The sequence below is a fragment of the Aristolochia californica genome, unplaced genomic scaffold (genome assembly GCF_029961685.1).
Source record: "Aristolochia californica isolate CCGP_79_NKW_82.1479 unplaced genomic scaffold, dmAriCali1.0.hap1 SCAF_2, whole genome shotgun sequence".
Taxonomy (NCBI): Eukaryota; Viridiplantae; Streptophyta; class Magnoliopsida; order Piperales; family Aristolochiaceae; genus Aristolochia; species Aristolochia californica.
The window spans coordinates 47,465,695-47,485,577 of NW_027181881.1; the positions used below are offsets into that span (position 1 = coordinate 47,465,695).

At 39.9% G+C, this 19,883-nt stretch overlaps 1 protein-coding gene across 1 annotated transcript; it reads left to right on the forward strand.

Moving 5' to 3' along the window:
• Nucleotides 1-1,571: 1,571 nt before the first annotated feature.
• Nucleotides 1,572-19,453, forward strand: LOC137955910 (E3 ubiquitin protein ligase RIE1). The gene is made up of 5 exons (XM_068803127.1): nt 1,572-2,246; nt 9,678-9,797; nt 18,155-18,287; nt 18,449-18,607; nt 18,971-19,453. Exons 1-5 carry the CDS (start codon nt 1,753-1,755, stop codon nt 19,130-19,132), a joined length of 1,068 nt encoding a protein of 355 aa, XP_068659228.1. The 5' UTR covers nt 1,572-1,752; the 3' UTR covers nt 19,133-19,453.
• The last annotated feature ends 430 nt before the right edge of the window (nt 19,454-19,883 follow it).

The window sequence follows — 19,883 nt, forward strand, 5'->3', positions numbered from 1 at the left end:
ATTACATGAGCCAATGAAATAACTACATGATTAATTACAAATAATAAATAAATAACATTATAAATAACAAAACTGAAAGTAATACGTTGAGTTATTAATTTATTAATAACATATGATATACTTTAACCTAAAAATGAATAATTTAAGAGAAAAAAATGATCTAATCATAACTTTAACACACTATATATTTGTACATAATATATTTTATGTATTATTAATTATTAATATATTATCACAAAATTTAAAACTATTGGTTTAATTAACTATAGCAATCGGATAATTATGCCAAAAATAATTTATCAAATATTTATTTTAACAATATTTTAATTATGACTATTAAATCACTATTTTAATATAGTAACTGTAAAATAAATATATTAAATAAATAAAAATAATTAATTATAAATAAAAATAATTATTTATAAATAAAAATAATTAATTTATAAATAAAAATAATTAAACCATCGTCGTCTTCCTCAGCTGCGAGCCAAAGGGCAACGACGATGGCGATGGGGACGGGCTAGTAGGCGACGGCGACGGCCAGCGACGACGACGGGCAACGACGATGGCAACGAGGACGGGCTAGTAGGCAACGGCGACGGCCGGCGACGGAACGAGAGGGGGCTGCGGCAACACCGAGAGAGGGTTGCGGGAACGAGAGACAGTTGCGGAACGAAAGAGGGCTGCGGCAACACCGAGAGAGGGTTGTGGAAATGAAACGGCAGAGAGGGTGTGCGGCAAAGAGCCCCCCGAGAGACAGCCCCGCTCGCCGAGAGAGAGCCCGCGCGAGAGTCATGTAGATGACTCTCAAAATCGGGCGGAAAGCACTTTCCGCCCGTTACTCTTGAGACATGAACTCGTGATTCATGTATATTCATGTACATGACATGAATTTCGGCGCCCCCTAACGACATCAGGACATGAACTGCGTAATGCGCATGAAGATCATGTCCTGAGTCATGTGCACTAACCCCCCCTAAGAACTCCAATCAGGTCAATTGGGGTTTTACCAAATTCTGAACTTTTATACCACTAGATAGAATAATCATTTTTTTTTTTTTGACATGATTAAGTAATTAAAACTATGGAAACTAACGTGGTTTAATTCATCCTCGACATAGCTGGTTTTATGACGTAGAGTATGGATAAGTCAAGTCAAACCCAACCTAACTTCTCCCTAATTTGAGTTAACTCGGTGAGGCATGGGTTTATCCGAAGACTTGAAAAACTATATAATCTTGAAAAACTATATAATATGTCAAATTGGTTAGACTGGCTCTCTAAATTCAGGCAAGGAAGATTAGATGAGTCACGAGGAGGGAAATTCCCAAAGAGAGGAAGGAGCAGATAGGCCCCTCCTTACTTTCTTGTGAAGCTGCCAAAATCTCAACAGTAAACTTCCGGTTCAAGCTTATGATGTAGCGTGTTTGGGTGCCTGCTCTGACCGTTATAGGACACATGGCGCCGTTACCCTCCGTGATATTTATCTCAGTAATTATTCTTACGTACACAAGAATAAATAAACAAAGTCCAAACGGAGCGGTCAAAACAAGACGGGAGAGGGGCAAAAAACAAAGATTGAGAAAGAAAACAAGGCCAGCATAGGATCATCCATCTACCTGTCTACGTTTCAATGCACCAAAATCGTGAATGAAAATCCCAGGCACGGAGATAAAGGAAACCTTGCTTTAAATCCTGTCAGGTCATGTAAACTTTTAATGTAGGGGAGAGGAAGCAGTTGTGATCGGGAAAATGGAAAACACGTCGTCGGCGACGACGCCCTTGCTCCGCTCGGGGCCCACCACGCCACCCGCAACCGAGAGCGCTACGCTACCTAATTCCCTGGCTGTGCTCCTCGGGCGGGCCACCGGACGCCGGGGCCCGTCGATGCTGGTGCGTGAAACGGCAGCGTTGCAGCTTGAGGAGCGACGTGCAGACTGGGGCTACTCGAAGCCGGTGGTTCTTCTGGATATCGTGTGGAACCTCGCCTTCGCGGTGGTCTCCGTGGTGATGCTCGCTTCCACGTTGAGGGAGACTCCTAACACGCCAATTAGGATTTGGATTTGTGGATACGCGCTTCAATGTGTCGTGCACGTGGTTCTTGTTTGGTTCGAGTATCGGAGGAGGAATTTGAGAAGGAGGAGGGTTTTGGAGGAGGGAAGCGGAGGAGCCTCGGATTCTGAAACGAATGATAGCGAGGATGATGAGAGAGAGGTTGCAGGGTTCGGATTTGGAGGTCGGACCAGGTGTGTTGAAACTTCAATTTGTTTGTGTTTTTCTCTACTTCTTTCGGGTTACATTTTTTTGGACAAAATTTCTTTGATAAAATCCGGTCACTAGTGTAAGGTTTTGGCGTTTTTTGCTTTCAATTATTTTCTTGCGCGTAAGAGTTTAGTTTAATTTGTTGAAATATTCCAATTCCTGGTTCTGACTGACTGACTCTTGATGGATCGTCTCGTGCATAGAATGCCTTTGTGATTTATGAAATTTAAATACCCTAGATTCGTGATATGCAGTATGAGGAGCTGGAATGCAAGAGATAGATCTCTTAAGAGCACATTATTTTAGTCATGCAGAGTTTGGGGATCATAACTCGGTACAGTTAAGATAGATTGAGATTCATGCCTTTATGGTTGCCCAGGGTTGGATTTAGTTGTCAACATAATGCAACAATCCTCCGTCCACTGGGTTTGGACCAGCAGTTGGGTACTTTAATTGACAAAGTAAGTACTACAGAGACGAGACTGAACAAAAATCATTGTGGATGGTTTGGCACTGTTCTAGGCCTAACAATGTACCTGTGAGGATATGGTTAAAATTTCTCAGGTAGATCGTATAAACACATATGGAAGATATTTATGAGAAAGGTAGAAGAAGAGGAAGATAATGAGAGAATGAGAGAACGAGAGAGGAATAGAGCAAGGAAAAAAAGTCAATTTTTTAAGATTCTGTACAGTACTTTTTTTTCTCTGAGTTTTCTATATTTATTAAACAGGAAAAACACAACTGAAGGAGAGAAAATAAGAGAGGTGCTTCCACTCCATAATTACAAAAATATCTCCAATCTCACATCTCAGATACTTTCCCTTAAGCTGATGCAAAGATATTCATGAACTTCAGCTTGCAATTAAAATCCTTCATCTGTTCATGAGTGAGAGCTTTTATTAATACATCTACAACTTGGAATTTCAAACAAATGTAGGGCATGCATATCTCCCTAGAGACAAAACCTTTTACGAACAAAATGATGATCAATCTCAATATGCTTTGTCCTAGGGACTATTAGTGGTTTTTTCAAAAAATGTTGAAAAAACATTTTTAGTAGAAATACGTTTCTATGGACTATTAGTGCCTCATGTTTTTTGAGAATATTTTTCTAATTGAAAATTCTTATTAAAAATCATATAATTTTCTAAGTAAGATTTTCCTGCCAAGATGGGCTAGAAAATCGTATAGAATTGTTTTGAATAAGTATTTGACAATTGATGCTGTAATACTTTTAGCATGTGGCAATTTTCATAGCAATTTTGTGTTTGACATTTTATTTGATTAAAAATTTATCAATAAGTATAGTAATATATTAGATTGATTATTAATTTTTATTTATTTTCCTAGAACAGGCAATAAGAGGTCCATTTAACTTTCCTAAGAAAATTTTAAAATATTTCTTGTAATTTTCTAGTAAGTCACTAATAGTAATAGGATTTTATTGAAAAGACTTTTTGGAAATATGTATCATAGGAGAAACATTTCTAGTTTTTCCTAGAATATAATTTTTCAACCAGGGGCACTAAGGAGGCAACATTTGGGGTAAAAAAGATCAATATTGGTGTGTTCTAATCCATTATCGAGATTCAACACTGAACCTCCCTTATCATTCTTTTTTTAAAATGTATGCATGATTTTATATATAATTTATTTGACATATATTTTATCTAGAGTATTAAATGTAGGTTAAGCTCAATCTTGGCTAGAGCTCGAGCTCGAATTCAGTTAAAATTATTAGGCTCGGGCTCGATTACAATTTTAGGCTTGAGGTTAGGGTCGGCTCGAGCTTGAGTTCGAAATATTTATATCAAGCTCAGCTCGAACATAGGAAGGTTCGGATTCAGCTAAATTTGATGCCACACTTATGCCCAATTTTATGTAAAATGTATGCATAATTTTATATATAATTTATTTGACATGTATTTTTTGAAAAATTTTAAATGTATGTTGGAGCTCGAACTCGAGACATGTATTTTTTGAAAAGTTTTAAATGAATGTTGAAGCTTGAGCTCGGCTCGAACTCGGATAAAATTATTGGGCTGGAGCTCGATAACAATTTTAGGCTTGTGCATGGGCTCGGCTCGAGCTCGAGTTCGAAATATTTAAGTCAAGCTCGGCTCGAACATAGGCAGGTTCGGGCTCGGCTCGGCGCCACCCCTAGTTACCTCCCATGAAGCAACAAAAACCACTAACAGCCTGCTAGTTATTTTAATTGCCAGCCCAATTTACATTTGTCAAGACTTTGACAAACATATTAGTAACTTTGGAGAATACTAAAACCAAACCAGGAAGTATCTTTAAGTTAGTGTAGTATCCACTCAACAACAATCATATGAGGAACTCAAGGATGCATAAACTGACTAGTGATATTCACAGCATGAGCAATATCCAGCCAAGTCAAAGACAAGTATAAGAGTCGTCTAACTAGTCTCTGAATTTGTATTTATCTAACAATGCTCCCCATCAATAAGACACAACTTGTATCCTATTTCCAGTTGTAGTAGTGGGTTTACATCCTAGCATTCTGGTTCTCTTGAGTAAATGTAAAGCATTTTTCTCTACAAATGAAAGTCTCGGACTTCCTTCTACACACTTTAATACCAAGAAAGTTCTTTAAACTACCCCAAGTCCTTGATGTCAAATTCCTTAGCCAGATTTATTTTCTGCTCTTTAATCGCCTACTTGCTTGTCTCTGTGACAATCATATCATCCACATATACAAGTAAAATAATAATATCTTGTCCAACCCGATGGATAAGAAAAGTAAAATTGGCAGTACTCTAGTGATACCATTGCTGAACCATAAATTGTCTCAGACTCGAACCAAGCAAGGGGAGACTGTTTCAAAGCATACAACGCTTTCTTAATTTTACAAACTCTGTTCCCGTCAACTACTAATCTTACTAGAGGGACCATATATGCTTCTTCCTTTAGATCACCATTAAGGAAGACATTCTTTATATCTAATTGACGTAAACTCCAATTAAAATTCACATCTAGAGACAATAAAACTCAAATTGTATTCAACTTCGCTATTGGTGCGAATGTCTCATAATAATCTTCCCATATGTTTGAGTAAAACCCTTGGCAACTAACCGGGTTTTATACCGATCAATTCCTCCATCTGATAAATATTTAATTGTATAGAACTACTTGCAACCTACTAGTTTCTTACCTTGAGACAATTTTGTCAACACCCAAGTCACAGTCTTTTCTAAAGCGATCATCTCTTCCTCCATGGATTTCTTCCAATGAGGAACAATTATTGCCTAAGAGAAATCCTTGGTAATAACAAAAGAGGATAAATTTTTGACGAAGACCTTATGAGATGGTGCAAGTGTATTGTAACTAAGGAAATGAGAAATAGGAAGATCCAAATCATTAAAACCAAGTAACTACATGTGGAGGAAGACAAAGGTATAGACTCACCATGTTGATCTCCATCCGAAACGGCATCTTGAGTTCGATCTGGTGTGGTATCATCAATTTCTTGTTGTTCGTTGTCTTGAATATCACCGATGTCTTCTCTTTCATTAGTACTAGGTAAAGGAGGAACATGACTCGAAGTATCACCACCTCAACTTCGTAAAGGGGAAGAACATCACTAGGTGTCTCACTAGGAGTACCTAGACACTCCCCCTCAGGTGCAACTTCCTTCATATAGTACGACTGAGACTCAAAAAAGGTGATATCTTGAGAAATAAAAGTATGACGACTTCTAGGTTCATGACACATGTACCTCTTTTTCGAGGACAAATATCCCAAAAATCACGCTTGCCGATTTAGGATAGAGTTTATTTCTGTTATGAATATGTATAAAACAAGGACAACCAAAAACTCAAAGTGGTAATGAAAACATAACTTCCCCGGGTTTAAGGAGTTGGAAAGAAGTCTTAAGTTTAAGCACCTAAGAGGGAGTCCTATTGATCAAGCAGCAAGGCATGTCCCCACATGTACTTTGAAGACAATACCTGGCTGAACTGAAGCAATGGAAGGAGTTCGTGATTTTCCATCAATTTTGGAGTACAACTAGTGGATAAGATCAGCGGTATCATCTGGGACCAAAGGTAAAGAAGCAAAACCACTTGTGGGAGAAGAAGATTATGGAACCTCCATGGTGTGAACTTGAGCTCCTCTCTCCTCTATTTAGTCTTCTTGTTCGTGGCATAGGCTTCTGTCAAATGATGAAACTTCACCCAGCAAAAATTTTCTCCATGCCCTTTGGTACCATAATGTGCACAAGGCTTAAGTGGTGGTTTGCCTGCATAAAAACAAGTGCAGGATTCTCTGCCAAGGCACTGGTAGCTAGTTTTCTTTACTAACATGACTTTCTATCTAGCTTCTTCACTTTGAACAATAGCATAAGCAAAATCAAGTTCTGGCAAAGGATCTTATCCCAATACTTGACTTCAAATAGACTCAAATTCAGGATTTAAGACAGTAAGACACCTGTACACTCTCTGATTTTTAAGTAACCCATAATACAACTTTCGATCTTTAGTATATTTCCCCTCTACAAAGAATATTGATCACATTCAGTCCACAAACCTTGCATTTTAGTATAATATGCACCCACAGTCATGCCTCCTTGTTTCAGCAACTCTAATTTGGAGTTGATCTTGTTAAGTTGGGTCCAATGCCCATTCCAAAGTGACTAGTCAACTTAGGCAACCTTTTTCCCAACTAATAAACTCAAGATCTTTGTACTCACTAATCCATGTGGGACTATTCCTTAACACTCCTCTTCACATGTAGGCCCTCTTTTGTGGCTTTACAAGTGGATAATTTAGGTGTAGGCTCTCTTTTGTGGCTCTATAAGTGGATAAGTTTAGGTGTATGCCCTTTTTTGTGGTTCTACAAGTGGATAATTTAGGTGTAGGCTATCTTTTGTGGCTCTACAAGTTAATAGTTTAGGTGTAGGCCCTCTTTTTGTGGCTCTACAAGTGGATAATTTAGGTTTAAGCACTTTTTTGTGGCTCTACAAGTGAATAGTTTAGTTGTAGGCCCTTTTTTGTGGTTCTACAAGTGAATAGTTTAGGTCTAGGCCCACATATGAGTACCTACTTTGATACCATGTGAAGATGGGGCCAAGGCCCATCCCAAAAGGACTAGCCAACTTAGGAAACCTCTTTCCCAACTAATATACTCAAGATCTTTGTACTCACTAATCCATGTGGGATTATTCCTTAACAGATCTTATAGGCCCTAATATGGTTTCGTCTTTTAAAGTAGGTGTTACAAAGTAATTTCTACATCTCTTCAGCTGTAGGACAAGAAAATAGTTTTCCTAATAGCAAGACTAACAGAATTTAAAATCCAACCCATACTTGACTATTCTTTTGATCCACCTATCAAACACTGGCTCGGAAGAATCTGGTACTCTTACACCTTTGCTGATATATTTCTTTTCTTTGTTTTCCAGAAATAAAAATACAGGCAGAAGTTGCTCATTCCAAAGAGTTGGCCCATCCAACTTAATAGACATAATATGAGTGATAAGGTGATCATGAGCATCTTGACTCCCACCTCCAAATTAGGGTTAGCCCCTTGACTCCCACCGCTCGCTTCACTATCAAAGGTCTATTAACTTCGGATAACATAAAGGAATAAGCAGCTAACAACTTGACAATAAAGAATCCAAAAAATAACAAACCACCAGGTAAAAAGAATTAATCAGATCCTGCTTTCAATTAATTCAACACCATCAACACAATCAACCAAAAACACAAGCTTTAATCTGATACTTCAGTCATTCATTCCAAGGCACACATAAAACCAAGGTCAACATCATCACAGCCTATATGCCCCATCCAAGAAAACAGCAGCGACCATTACCCACAAAATGCGCAACCGCCATGGCTGCCCTAGATCTTTTCATTCAATCCATATCGAAACTAACATACGGGAGAGAGAAAGCCCTCTCATTTACATAAACACAAGACTGGACTGACTAGTCTCTTCTCAGTCCAGTAGAGGAGAAAAAGAAATGCCCAGAAAGAAGAAGGATGAAAGAAGGGAAAAAAAAGGAAAAAATACTTTAGGAAACCAACCTTCTTTCTTTTCTTCTTCACTGCTCTGTTACCATTAAAATTCCTCAAGTAGATTGTACAAATAAATCTGGAAGACATTTATGAGAAAGGTAGAAGAAGAGGAAGAGAATGAGAGACAAGTGAGGAAGAGTGCAAGGGAAAAAGCCAATTTTTTTAGTCTGAACAATATGTTTTTTCTCTCAGTTTTCTGTATTTATTAAACTTTTCTATATTTATTAAACAGGAAAACATGACTGAAGGAGATTAAATAGGAGAGGTGTTTCCTCTCCATAATTACAAAAATATCCCCAATCTCACATCTCACAACAGATGTGCTTACCAGTTGAGGGGCTTACAGCAATAGAAGAAGGCAAAAGTGACATAGAAAGAGATGGTAAAGTGCAGAATATTAATTTATTATTGGAACTATCTGGAAAGAGTTGGTAAAGAAAGAGTTTGTAGAATGTTAAATTAGTGATGGAATTAACTAGAAAGAGGTGGTTAAGAAAGACTTGTAGAATGTTAATTTAGTAATGGAGTTAGCTAGTGGCAGCAGAATGGAAGTGGAGGATTTAAGCAGCTAACGACTTTTTTTTTAAGAATGAGAATTCTTTTCAAGAGAAGAATATACAGAGGACAGCAGCCAATTAAGCTAAAAAAGGTAAAATGGCAAAAAAATTCCCTTTCTAATGGAAAGGTTGGACCCACAACAATATGTTGCAGAAAATTTCCAATTCTGATAACATGTTTCTAGACAACTGAAATACTGTGCACAAATTACAGCAGGTAGAGGGGGGAGGGTGGGGTATAAGGGTTATACTCCATTGCTTCTAATTTGTGTGGTATAGAGTGAAATTCTATGTTCTTTTGGTAGTGGTGGTGGAGGAGAGAGCGGGGATGGTCTTAAATAACTGATAACGGTTCCATTTGAAAAAAAAAAAAAACAAAAGAACAACCAATGATGATTACTAGTCTGATGTGGGTCATAATGGATTTTGCAGACTAGGTTCATAGGAAGAAAAGAAGGTCCTACTGGGTTTTGATTTTTTTTTCAACATTAAAAAAAGGTTACAATCAGCAAATCACTCTTGTAAATCTCTATTCATGGAGGATTCTAGTCATCCTTTTATCACAAGCTTGTTATGACAGTGCCTATACAGCTTGCTGTCAATAATCAGAGCTTGATTTCGTAGACACTTTAATGTTTTTTATTTTAATCTTCGTTGTGTATTGTGTCATAACTGTGTTTTATTTACATTTATCTTGGGTCTCTGCTAATACCAATTTATGGGTATGTATTGGGGCTATAATTGCTAATTTACCTGTATTTAATGATCTATAGCTTATTCTTGATTTGTGTTTATTGCCTTTTGTTGTCAGTATTGTCAAACGGTGTGAATCTATTAACACAATGGCCTCCTTTCTATGGTGGATAATCGGCTTTTACTGGGTGGTCTCTGGTGGTGAAACTCTATTACACAGTGCTCCTCGTCTTTACTGGTTAGGCTTTCAACCATCTATTAGATGGATAAATTCTTTAAGTCTTGTTGTTCTCATGATGCAATTTCTGTTGAAAATGCTTTCACATTTACTACAATTGACACTATTCTGCTGTTGCCTCAAATATCTAAACTTTATTTACAATGGATTGCAAGATAAGACAACTGTATGATTATAAAATTTAATTAAATGTTTACTGTGTTTAAATCTCCTTTGACAGCTGTGTTGCTTTGAACTGGGGTTTCCAAATTCCCTTTTTTTTAGTATTCAAGTGACAGAGCAGTGCAAGGACAAGATGAGAATCCTTTTCACTGGCACTTGGACAAATGCTATCTGGTGTGGATAGATATAAAAGATAAGTTAGTTAACTCAAAAATGAAAAATGAAGCTACTTTTCACTGCTTTCATGAATTAACCTTTTAAAAAATATACAAGCAAAACAGTGCTTCCACGACAAGAAGCAACAAAATGAATATTTCCTTCCGAAGTTGGTGATGCACTTCTTCTGCCTAAAGAAATAAGTTTAAAAACTTTAGAGAAGTAAATGCATATAATTTAATTTATGTTATTTTCGTTAGAATATGTAGTCCAAAGGACCCAAGAATCAAACCCCACACTTCTGCCTCTACCCACACCACAAATTAGCCACCACGAGAGTCATACCTCCCTGACACTTCCGGACCAAGCCCTAATCGAAGGAACTAAGCGTCTGTCCACGACAGCAGTAAGTTCAGTCGACCCCGACTACAACTCAGCTAAGTAGATCGGAGTCTGGATCTGGAGTAAAGCTGAAGCTCTCAAACTACAGGCCATCACCCACATTCAAGGGTGCAAACGGCTCATTGTTTTCGGATCAAGGGAAGATCATAGTGTTCTGCAAAGTATCCAGAGCGAAATAGACTCCCCAGTTCTGCACATGGAAAACCAGGCTCCCGGCTTCACAATCACTGGCCATCACCGCGGAGCTCCGATGTCAACATACCATGGAATGTCTGGCCAACATTTTCGACGAGCTCGTTTGCGTCAAAGACCAACCGATAAATCCCCTATGGGAAAGATTCTTCCTCAAACCTAAATCTCCGGTAAGTGGATCTCACCTAATTCAACTTTTTTTCCTTCTGTGTCTCTGCATGGATCATCTTGGAGTTCGAGGAGATGGTCGCTCTCCACTCCATGTTTCTTGACTCGCAAGCTCATGCACCGAGTCAAACTCAGTCTAGCTCGGCTCCAGAAAATGAGTCAATCCGGGATCGAGCCAACACTGAGCTAAGGCCGGAATGAGTCAATGCTGACTCAACCCAACAACGACTGGTCTCTTCGGAATCCCCCCAGGTTGTCCTCCCAAAAATAAAATTTTGAAAATTTGAAATCTAGAAAGTCCTCTCCTCTTCTCCCCCCTCCCCCCCTCATCCTTTCTTTACCAAGCCCACAATCACCCAAGTCCCCTCGACTGACACGCCTTCCTCACCTTGTGCAACACATCTTCCATATGCCTGTCACCTGGCCTACATCCAAACCCTTCCCAAGCCCCGAAAATATCCACCCCCCCACCCTGAGATTTTCTCTTCCTACCTAGAGCCCAGCGCCCGCCAGCTCATCATGCCAAACCCCATCCTGCTTAGTCTCATCCTACCCAAATTCATCCCACTTGTCCCCTCGCCGACACCTATCCAGAAAAATTAGATAATTACCTCCACCTGTCTCATCACCCAATCCAAAAAATTACTTTTTTATCCCCACGTCACCCATCACCACCCTGATCCTGAGGGATCATAACCCTATCGTAGATTTTCTCTACCTTTTCCTACCTGGAGCCCCCTCCCCCATTTTGTCTTATTACCAAATCCAAAAAATCATTTTTTTATCCCCCCCACCCCCCATGTCACCCTGATCTCGAGGGACCATAACCCCCTCTTTTTTGCCACACCTCCCTCGGAAAGCAACTCTGCGCCATCCCCCAAAACAATTTCTCCCTGTCTACCCCCAAAAATACACTCCAAAATCAAATCTTCAAAAAAAGCCAATGTCAAGTCAACCCTCTGACAGCCCCTAATCCATTAGATCCCCTGCCTATCCCACTCGATCTAGATCTACTAGATCCTTCTTTTCAGTCCCCCTCAAAAATTTCTTCGGCAAACCCACATCACCAAATGCTATGTCTTTTCAACTTCTTCGCCAACTCCAAGCCGCCGCCCTTAAACTATGATACTTTCAATGATAGCCTATTTGATAGCTCCCGAGAACTCTCTACCCTTTCCCAGAAAATCCAAAGATTATAAAATTGCACATCACCCCTCTAAACAATCACATATCTCCCTATCACACGCCATACCCCACCATCCTTTGTCCAACTCCCCTTGGCTTCAATGAATCCCACCTCGAACAAACCTCTAGAGGCTCCCGTTGGGGAGTGCTCCAACAGATCCTCCATCACTCCCTTCCCCCACACCTACTCCTGCAGAACATCCAAAAAACTACCCTCCTCCTCCATCTCGCTCACTTACTCCAGAAGAAAGAAGAAAAATAAGGGAAAGGATATTGCCCTGGAGCCATCCTGCCCAGCTCGGGACCCCCCCTCCACTCCCTCCCCTCCCCGACCCGAATGGCTGGATGGGTTCCCTGTTATCTTTTGCAGGGAGCAGGTCAAAAATATGAAAGCATATTCTGCTCCAGGCGGACAAATTCTCTCCGCATGAGACGGAGAAGATGCTAGAGCTAACATGGGAGCTCTCTCCAAATACTACCACGGCCTCTTCTGCTATTCGAAAGAGGATATTCTCAACATCCCCCCCCCCCCCCCCCATGATAGTTCTTTCTTGGAACGTTAGGAGAATCAGTTCGTGCTCCAAGCGCGACATCATCAAGGCAACTATTTTTTATTGTAAACCTAACATTGTAATCCATACTGAAACTAAGTTGAAATTTTTTGATTTATCTATTGCTCGAAGTCTCTGGTATAACTCGGACCCTGAATGGGCAACGATAGATGCGGTTGGCCACTCTGGTGGCATTCTTAGTCATTTGGAACCCTAACTCAGTTGAAGCCATTTTCACAAATTCCGCCCTCTTCTCTCTTTGTATCTGGTTTCGTGATAGGACCCTGTACTCATTGGGCCCTTGTGGGCATATACAGTCCAACACGTCATAGTGACCCAGCCGAATTCTGGGATGAATAACTCCAACAAGTCCAATCTTGGGATGTGCCCTCACCCTCTGATGCTCCGAAAAAAACCCTGCCAAAAGAATTTCCTCCACTATGAGAGCTTTCTCGGATTTCATCTCCAGTCTTGAACTCCTCGACATCCCCCTGTTCGGGAAAAAAATCATGTGGTCCAACAGACAAAATCCCCCCATCCTATCCAAGTTAGACTGATTTATGGCAAATAATGATTGGCTCCATCTCTTTGCCAATACTTCGGGTCAAGACCTCAACAAAGTTTGCTCTGACCACTGGCCAATCCAAATCAACACTCACCAAATTGGGGATACTCTCCTTTCCGATTTGAAAACTTCTGGCTCCGTCATGATTCTTTTGTTCCCCAACTGAATGACTGGTAGCAAGATCTTAACCACCACCTAAATCCAGGATGATCCTTCCCTCTCAAGCTCAAAGCCCTAAAGAGTAAGATTCGTACATGATCTCGAAGCCTCCATGCTGCTGCTGCATCTGGTAAAGATTCTGTTCGACGCTGCATCTTTGAGCTTGATCTCCTCGACGAGCCAAGGTCACTTTCGTCCCTTGAACTTATTCTCCGAAATCATTTAAATTGTGATCTTACAAATTTCTTAAAGAATGAAACCACTCACTGGAAACATCGGACCAGATTCCACTGGTTGACCGATGGGGATGGAAATACCAAATTCTTCCATGCCATTGCCTTAGCCTGTCGGAGAGCTAATCGTATTTCCTCTCTTCGCAATGAAGACGAGGAGATCACGGATAACATCTCCATTGCTAATGTTCTTGTGAAGTTTTTTTCAGATCTATGTACAAAGGAGTCATTCAACCGTCATGTTCTTCATCAACTCGAGTTTAAATGTATCTCTGCCTCCGAAGCTGAAGTTTTGGAGTGTCCTTTCTCTCCTGAGGAAATTGATGCGGCTGCTCTTGGCCTGTCAAAGGACCGAGCCCCTGGCCCTGACGGGTTTGGTGAATTTTATCACAATTCTTGGGGACAATCAGAAATGATGCCCATGCTTTTGTCAATAACTTCCATCAAGTTGGCATCACCCACAAATCCATTGGAGCTTCCTTCATTGCCCTAATCCCAGAATAAGCTAACTTTGTCCTACCCCGTGTTATTAACCCATGTCAAAGTGCCTTTATCCAAGGCCGCAATATCTTGGACTTTGCAATGGCAACCCACGAATTACTTGACTCCTTCAAAAAATCAAGTCGACCAAGAGTTGCTCTCAAACTCAATTTCGAAAAAGCCTTTGACTGGGTTAATTGGAAGTTGATGGACCACCTTTTTGGTGAAATGGGTTTCGGCACCCAGTGGAGATTCTGGATGAGAAAGTGCATTTTCACTGCATCTTATTCTGTTCTTGTCAACAGTAGGCCCTGTGGGTACTTCAATGGAACTAGGGGAATCAGACAGGGAGACTCATTGTCACCTTTCATCTTCACCCTTATTGGCGAACATTTGTCGGCCATGGTTCGACTAGCTAAAAGATCGGGATGGCTCAGCCCCATATCCCCGTATCCTGCTCAGGACATCGCCCTCCTACAATTTGTAAATGACATCATCTTTTTCTATGAAGGCTCTTTGAAACAAATTCATCACATTAAACTCTTACTCGATCTATTTGAAATCTCATCCTGTCAGAAAGTTTGTTGGTCAAATTCATCTATTACTAGTTTTAACATTGAACCCCACCATTTGAACTCCATGGCCAACTACCTTGGATGTAAAACTAAGATGACTCTGTGTATTTGGGCCTTCCCCTGACCCCCGGATTACCCTCCAAGTGCTCCTGGCACCCTGTTATTGAGCGCCTGGAGGGTCGCTTAGAATCTTGGAAAGGAAAATTCCTCTCTAATCCTGGTAAGTTGGTTCTCATAAAATCTTGCCTTCATGGAATCCCTGATTACTTTTTGTCTATGTTCCGGTGCCCCGCCTCTATTAGAGACAAAATTGAGCTCATTAAATGAAGATTTCTTTGGGGAGGACCAAATGGTGAGAAAAAGTATCACTTGGTAAAATGGGAAGAGCCTACAAGCCAAAATTCCTTGGTGGAGTGGGTATTCGAGACACTACCACTACAAATTCTGCTCTTCTCCTTAAATGGATCTGGAAATTCAATATTTTCCCTGATCTAAATTGGAGAGCCCTAATTGCTACTAAAGCCAACAAGCTTTTGGGTTGGTGGACCGAGGGGGGAAGATGCTACTGTTTGTCACCAGCCTAGAAAAAAAATAGTCTTGCTAGTCCTAGATTTCAAGAAAGCTATTAAGTACTACGTTGGCAATGGGACTTCCACAAAATTTTGGTCCGATTGGTGGATTGGCCAATCCAGCCTCAACATTAGCTATGAGTCTATCTCTATCCTGGCTAGAAATATTGATGCCTCTATCTCAGATCTCTGGTCTAAAACAGGGGGCTGGACTTTGAACCTTAGAAGAGATCTCTCGGATTTTAAAACCATTTTGACATCTAATCTCCTTTCGAGCATCTCCACAACCAAACCCAGATTTAATCATGATACTCTGATCTGGACACCTTGTACAAAATGTATTTTCTCAACTGCGTCAGCCTACAATTTCCTCAATAACCCCACCTCAAATCAGACAAATCACGTAGCGGCCTCCCCATGGAACCTCCATGCCCCACCTCGCGCAAAATTCTTTATCTGGAGTGCTTGCAGAAATAAAATTCTCACATCAGATTCCTTAATCCAGCGGGGAACCACCGTCCCCGATCCTTATTGCCCTTTTTGCCAAAATGCCCCAGAAACAGTCAATCACATACTTTTATCCTGCCATTATGCCCATACTGTTTGGACCAACCTTTTAAATAAAATTGGGTTCCAATATTGCGTTTCACAAAATCTCCCATCCACTATCCTTTCAATCACTGGTGCTAGTCTCCCAAAGTTTGGAAAAAGGCTTCTCTCCCCTGAAATTTTGTCTGGTAACATTACGGGCCAAGTTTCTATCTGGCTCCTGACCCGAAAAGAAATCAGAAACCTCAGCAGCTCCAATCTCAGAGGAAATTGGCAGCTGGTTGCTGGGCTGTCTCGGCCTTCCCGCCCCCTGATCATGGCTACCTGCGTCCCCACCACCCCCCCCCCCCACCCCCCCCCCCCCCCCCCCCCCCAACAGGCCACTTCAAGCTAAACTTTGATGGAAGTGCTCTTTGCTGCCCGGGTCCTACGGGTCATTCACGATGCAAACGGTTATCTCCTTTTCTCCTTCGTAGGCCCTCTTGGAATCTCCAACTCCACAACTGTAGAACTCTCTGGCTTGCTGAATGAAATTAAAATATTCATTAGCCGGCTTGCGGGGCCCCCTTTGCATCGAAGGGGAGTCAATGACTGTCATTGACTAGTGTGCAAAATCTACCAGACCTCCATGGCGCCATTGGGATATGTGTTCAGAAATCTGTAATTTAATTTCTTCTTTAAATTGTAATTGGAAGCACATTCCTCGCTCTGCCAATTATTTGGCAGACATTCAGGCTAAGAAGGGTATTTCACTCCAACACCATGTTGTGGAGGAAGGCCCTCCTAGCTAGGTTTGTTTGTACTCTTCACTCTCTTTTATAGTTTATACACCTCATTTCAAAAAAAAAAAAATGTAGTCCAAAGGATATTATAGTCATTTTACTTAGAGAGATTAGGGGTTGTTCTTGAAACATAATCTAGACTGCCGACATTCTGTGGCAGCCTTCTGCTCTTCAGAATTCTCTCTTCTCTCTTGTTTTTCACTATTTCCAAAAAAATTCTTATCGCATCTGTGTTTCTAAGGAACTGGGTACATTTTAAACTGCATATGTACCACATATCATCTTTTTATCAGGTTATCATACTGCAAATCTTGCAGATTTTGCCCATACCATACCTTGTTTCTTTAGTGTATTCAACATCTTTGTGCCAACTACTTTTGAGGGTTCTATAAGGTGGTCAAAACTTTCCGGGACCTTATTAGTAGGTTCTCTTTCCTTCTTTTTTATCTTTATTAAGGTTCCTGTATTTTCTACTGTAAAAGTTTATTAAGATAGAGATTTTGGTAATGAAGAAGAGAAGTGGGAAGAATTGATGCCAATGAAAAAGAGGGGTTGAACCCCTATCCCTCTTACATTCATGAAGTTATAGTATTCAAAAAGAGGCAAAGGAGGCTGGACTCTAGTCCAGTGAAGGTTGGTTGCATCCAACTTTTTCATTCTTCGAAAAGTTACTGTAGGTACAATTATGTCATTTACTTCATTATAATTACAACAATTGCATTTCTCAATGTTATCAATTAATAAAAACAAGAAAAAAATCTAATAATAAAAACATGAATAGGATAATAATAAATGTGGAATAAGAAGAAATCAATTTTACAATTCAAATTTGATGGCAAGGGTACACCTAAGCTTATGGACTTAAGTCCATACTCCTTTTTTTCATTCAGAAAACAAAATATTTGTTAAGTTGGGAGATGATACCCAATAAACTATAATGCCCTTGACATTTGCTTATGTTTTCCCTTATAATAAGTTGTGTCAATAAAATACCCCTAACTTAAAGACTCATAAAAGATATTTAACTAAATTATTGGACTGGTTGACTTCTTAAATTCGAAAAGGTCAGTTAATGATCCTAATGCGCCATGGCCAACTTGATATTGCTTGACAGTAATGAACAGAAAACCATAGTTGAGTAGGTTTGTCTTTTTAAGAGAACTCTATTTTTCATTTTCTACTGGAAAGAATGTGTGAGCAAAATGATTCTCATTAATTGTCACACTCTCATTGTAATTCACATGGAAGCCTTGGTAGAAAGATGTACTGAAATTAGCTCATATGAAATTTTTTATTGTGGTTTCTGAGGATTTAGGAATCAATACTTTCCCAGAATGTTATATTCTATATTATTTCCAAAGAATTTTGTGCTTTTCTTTTGGAGTTTTGCACTAATTTCTCTAGAATTTTATGACTGACTAATTATATTTTGATCAGTGAGGTCAATTACTCCTGTGTCAATTCAACAATACTTGTAACAAACTAGTGTTCTGAGCTTTCACTATTGGTTGTTATACAACAAATCCATGGCTGATGTAATTTTTATTCCCGTGCCTCTTTCTTTAAATGTGCAATAGACAATGGGGAACTAACAGTTTCTGGATATCTTCTCTCGATGAGCATGTGCAGGTTGGCTGTAGTATTTCTGGCATTCGATGTGTTCTTTGCTATTTTTTGTGTTGCTCTGGCATGTGTGATAGGGATCGCACTCTGCTGCTGCTTACCTTGCATTATTGCTATTCTTTATGCTGTAGCAGGCCAGGTATCAATCTAAAACTAGTTCTCTTTTCATCCTTTTTTGTTTATAAGTAAATTTATCATGTGATAAGTTTTAGCTTCTTCAATAAAACAAAAATACAGTAACCTACTAGTTGTCATAGTATAAGAGGATGATTCCACCATTCACTTGGTCTGAATGAGCAGGAAGGAGCTTCAGATGCAGATATCAGCATTCTTCCAAGATATAGATTTGATCAAAGCTCTTTCAGTGAGGCAAAGACTATGGATGGTGCAGGAGTTATGGTACCTATTGCAATACATGGTAGAGCAACTGATGAGCGTGTTCTTCTCCATGAGGATGCAGTAAGCATTTTTTTTAACTCATCAGTTTATAAGACCAGTAGGTAAAAAGCTTAAAAAAAAATCTGACCAAAGACTATAAGTAAATTTTAATCATGTTGTGGGCTGATTGGGGATTTTTGTCTTCTCAAAACCATCTCAGCGCAGTGATGTTTAGGATGTTTTTGCTAGAAAATGCTTTACATATTCACAGCCTATATGCTTAAGAAGAGTCTTTCTACATTTCAAAAAACAGAAGAGTCTTTCTTCTTTACTTTGGCATGTGTTCAGGCCTGAAGAACTAGTTTAAAACCCATTTGTTGGCGTATCTTCTGATGATACTGAGAATCTGGAGTGTTAAGGCTGATTTCGTCATGCTGCTTTCAGGAATGCTGTATTTGTCTTACTGCTTACGATGATGGTGCGGAGCTCCATTCCCTTCCATGCAATCATCATTTCCACACCACTTGCATCAGTAAATGGCTTCGGATTAATGCAACTTGCCCACTTTGCAAGTATAACATCCTCAAGGGTGGAGAACAGGTCTGAAGAACAGGGGATTAATACTTCTCAGTCCAGTCGCCGCTACCATACCTTTGCATCATCTGTACAAAGTAAACAGCAGCACAGCAGCCTTTGGTTCAAGCATTTTGGTTCCAGAAATTCATCTTTGGAAGGATTGCTGTTGTATCTTGACTTCACTTGTGTCACCAGGCTCACAGGTTTTGTTAAACGGCTAAGTAGGTAGTAATATAGCGCCGTAGCGGTTCTTTAGCCGAGTGATTTGTTAGTGGAATTTCTTACTGTATGCGTACTGTGTCAAGACCGTAATATTGTGGAAATGTACAAATACATTTTTCTTTTTGTCTTTTTTCCATCTAAGACTGCTCAGCAGATGCCCTATGATGAGGACGTATTACCGCCACAATCCTTTTGTTGGACTTTTGCTAACAGCATGAGGCTTAGGTGCTGAGGAGTGAGGATCACAGGTTTAGACACAATTTGCTCTTGTATGTGGTGGGCAGGCAACCCAGCCCCAATAGTCCTGCGTTTCAATCCAAATTTTTTTATAATGCTAAGACAGGTGCTCATACCAAACGAATTTGTCGCCATGGAATTCTGATGAGAATTTCAATCCCCTTGACATAACGTATTGCAGCCTGGTTTGAAAATTGAAGATATATATATATATATATATATAGAGGCGCATGGAGCTAGTCGACTGTCCAGCGGCATTTTTCTCATTATAAGGTTGTGACGATAAAACGATACACGCGGTCGTTTTTCACGGAGGCAAAGA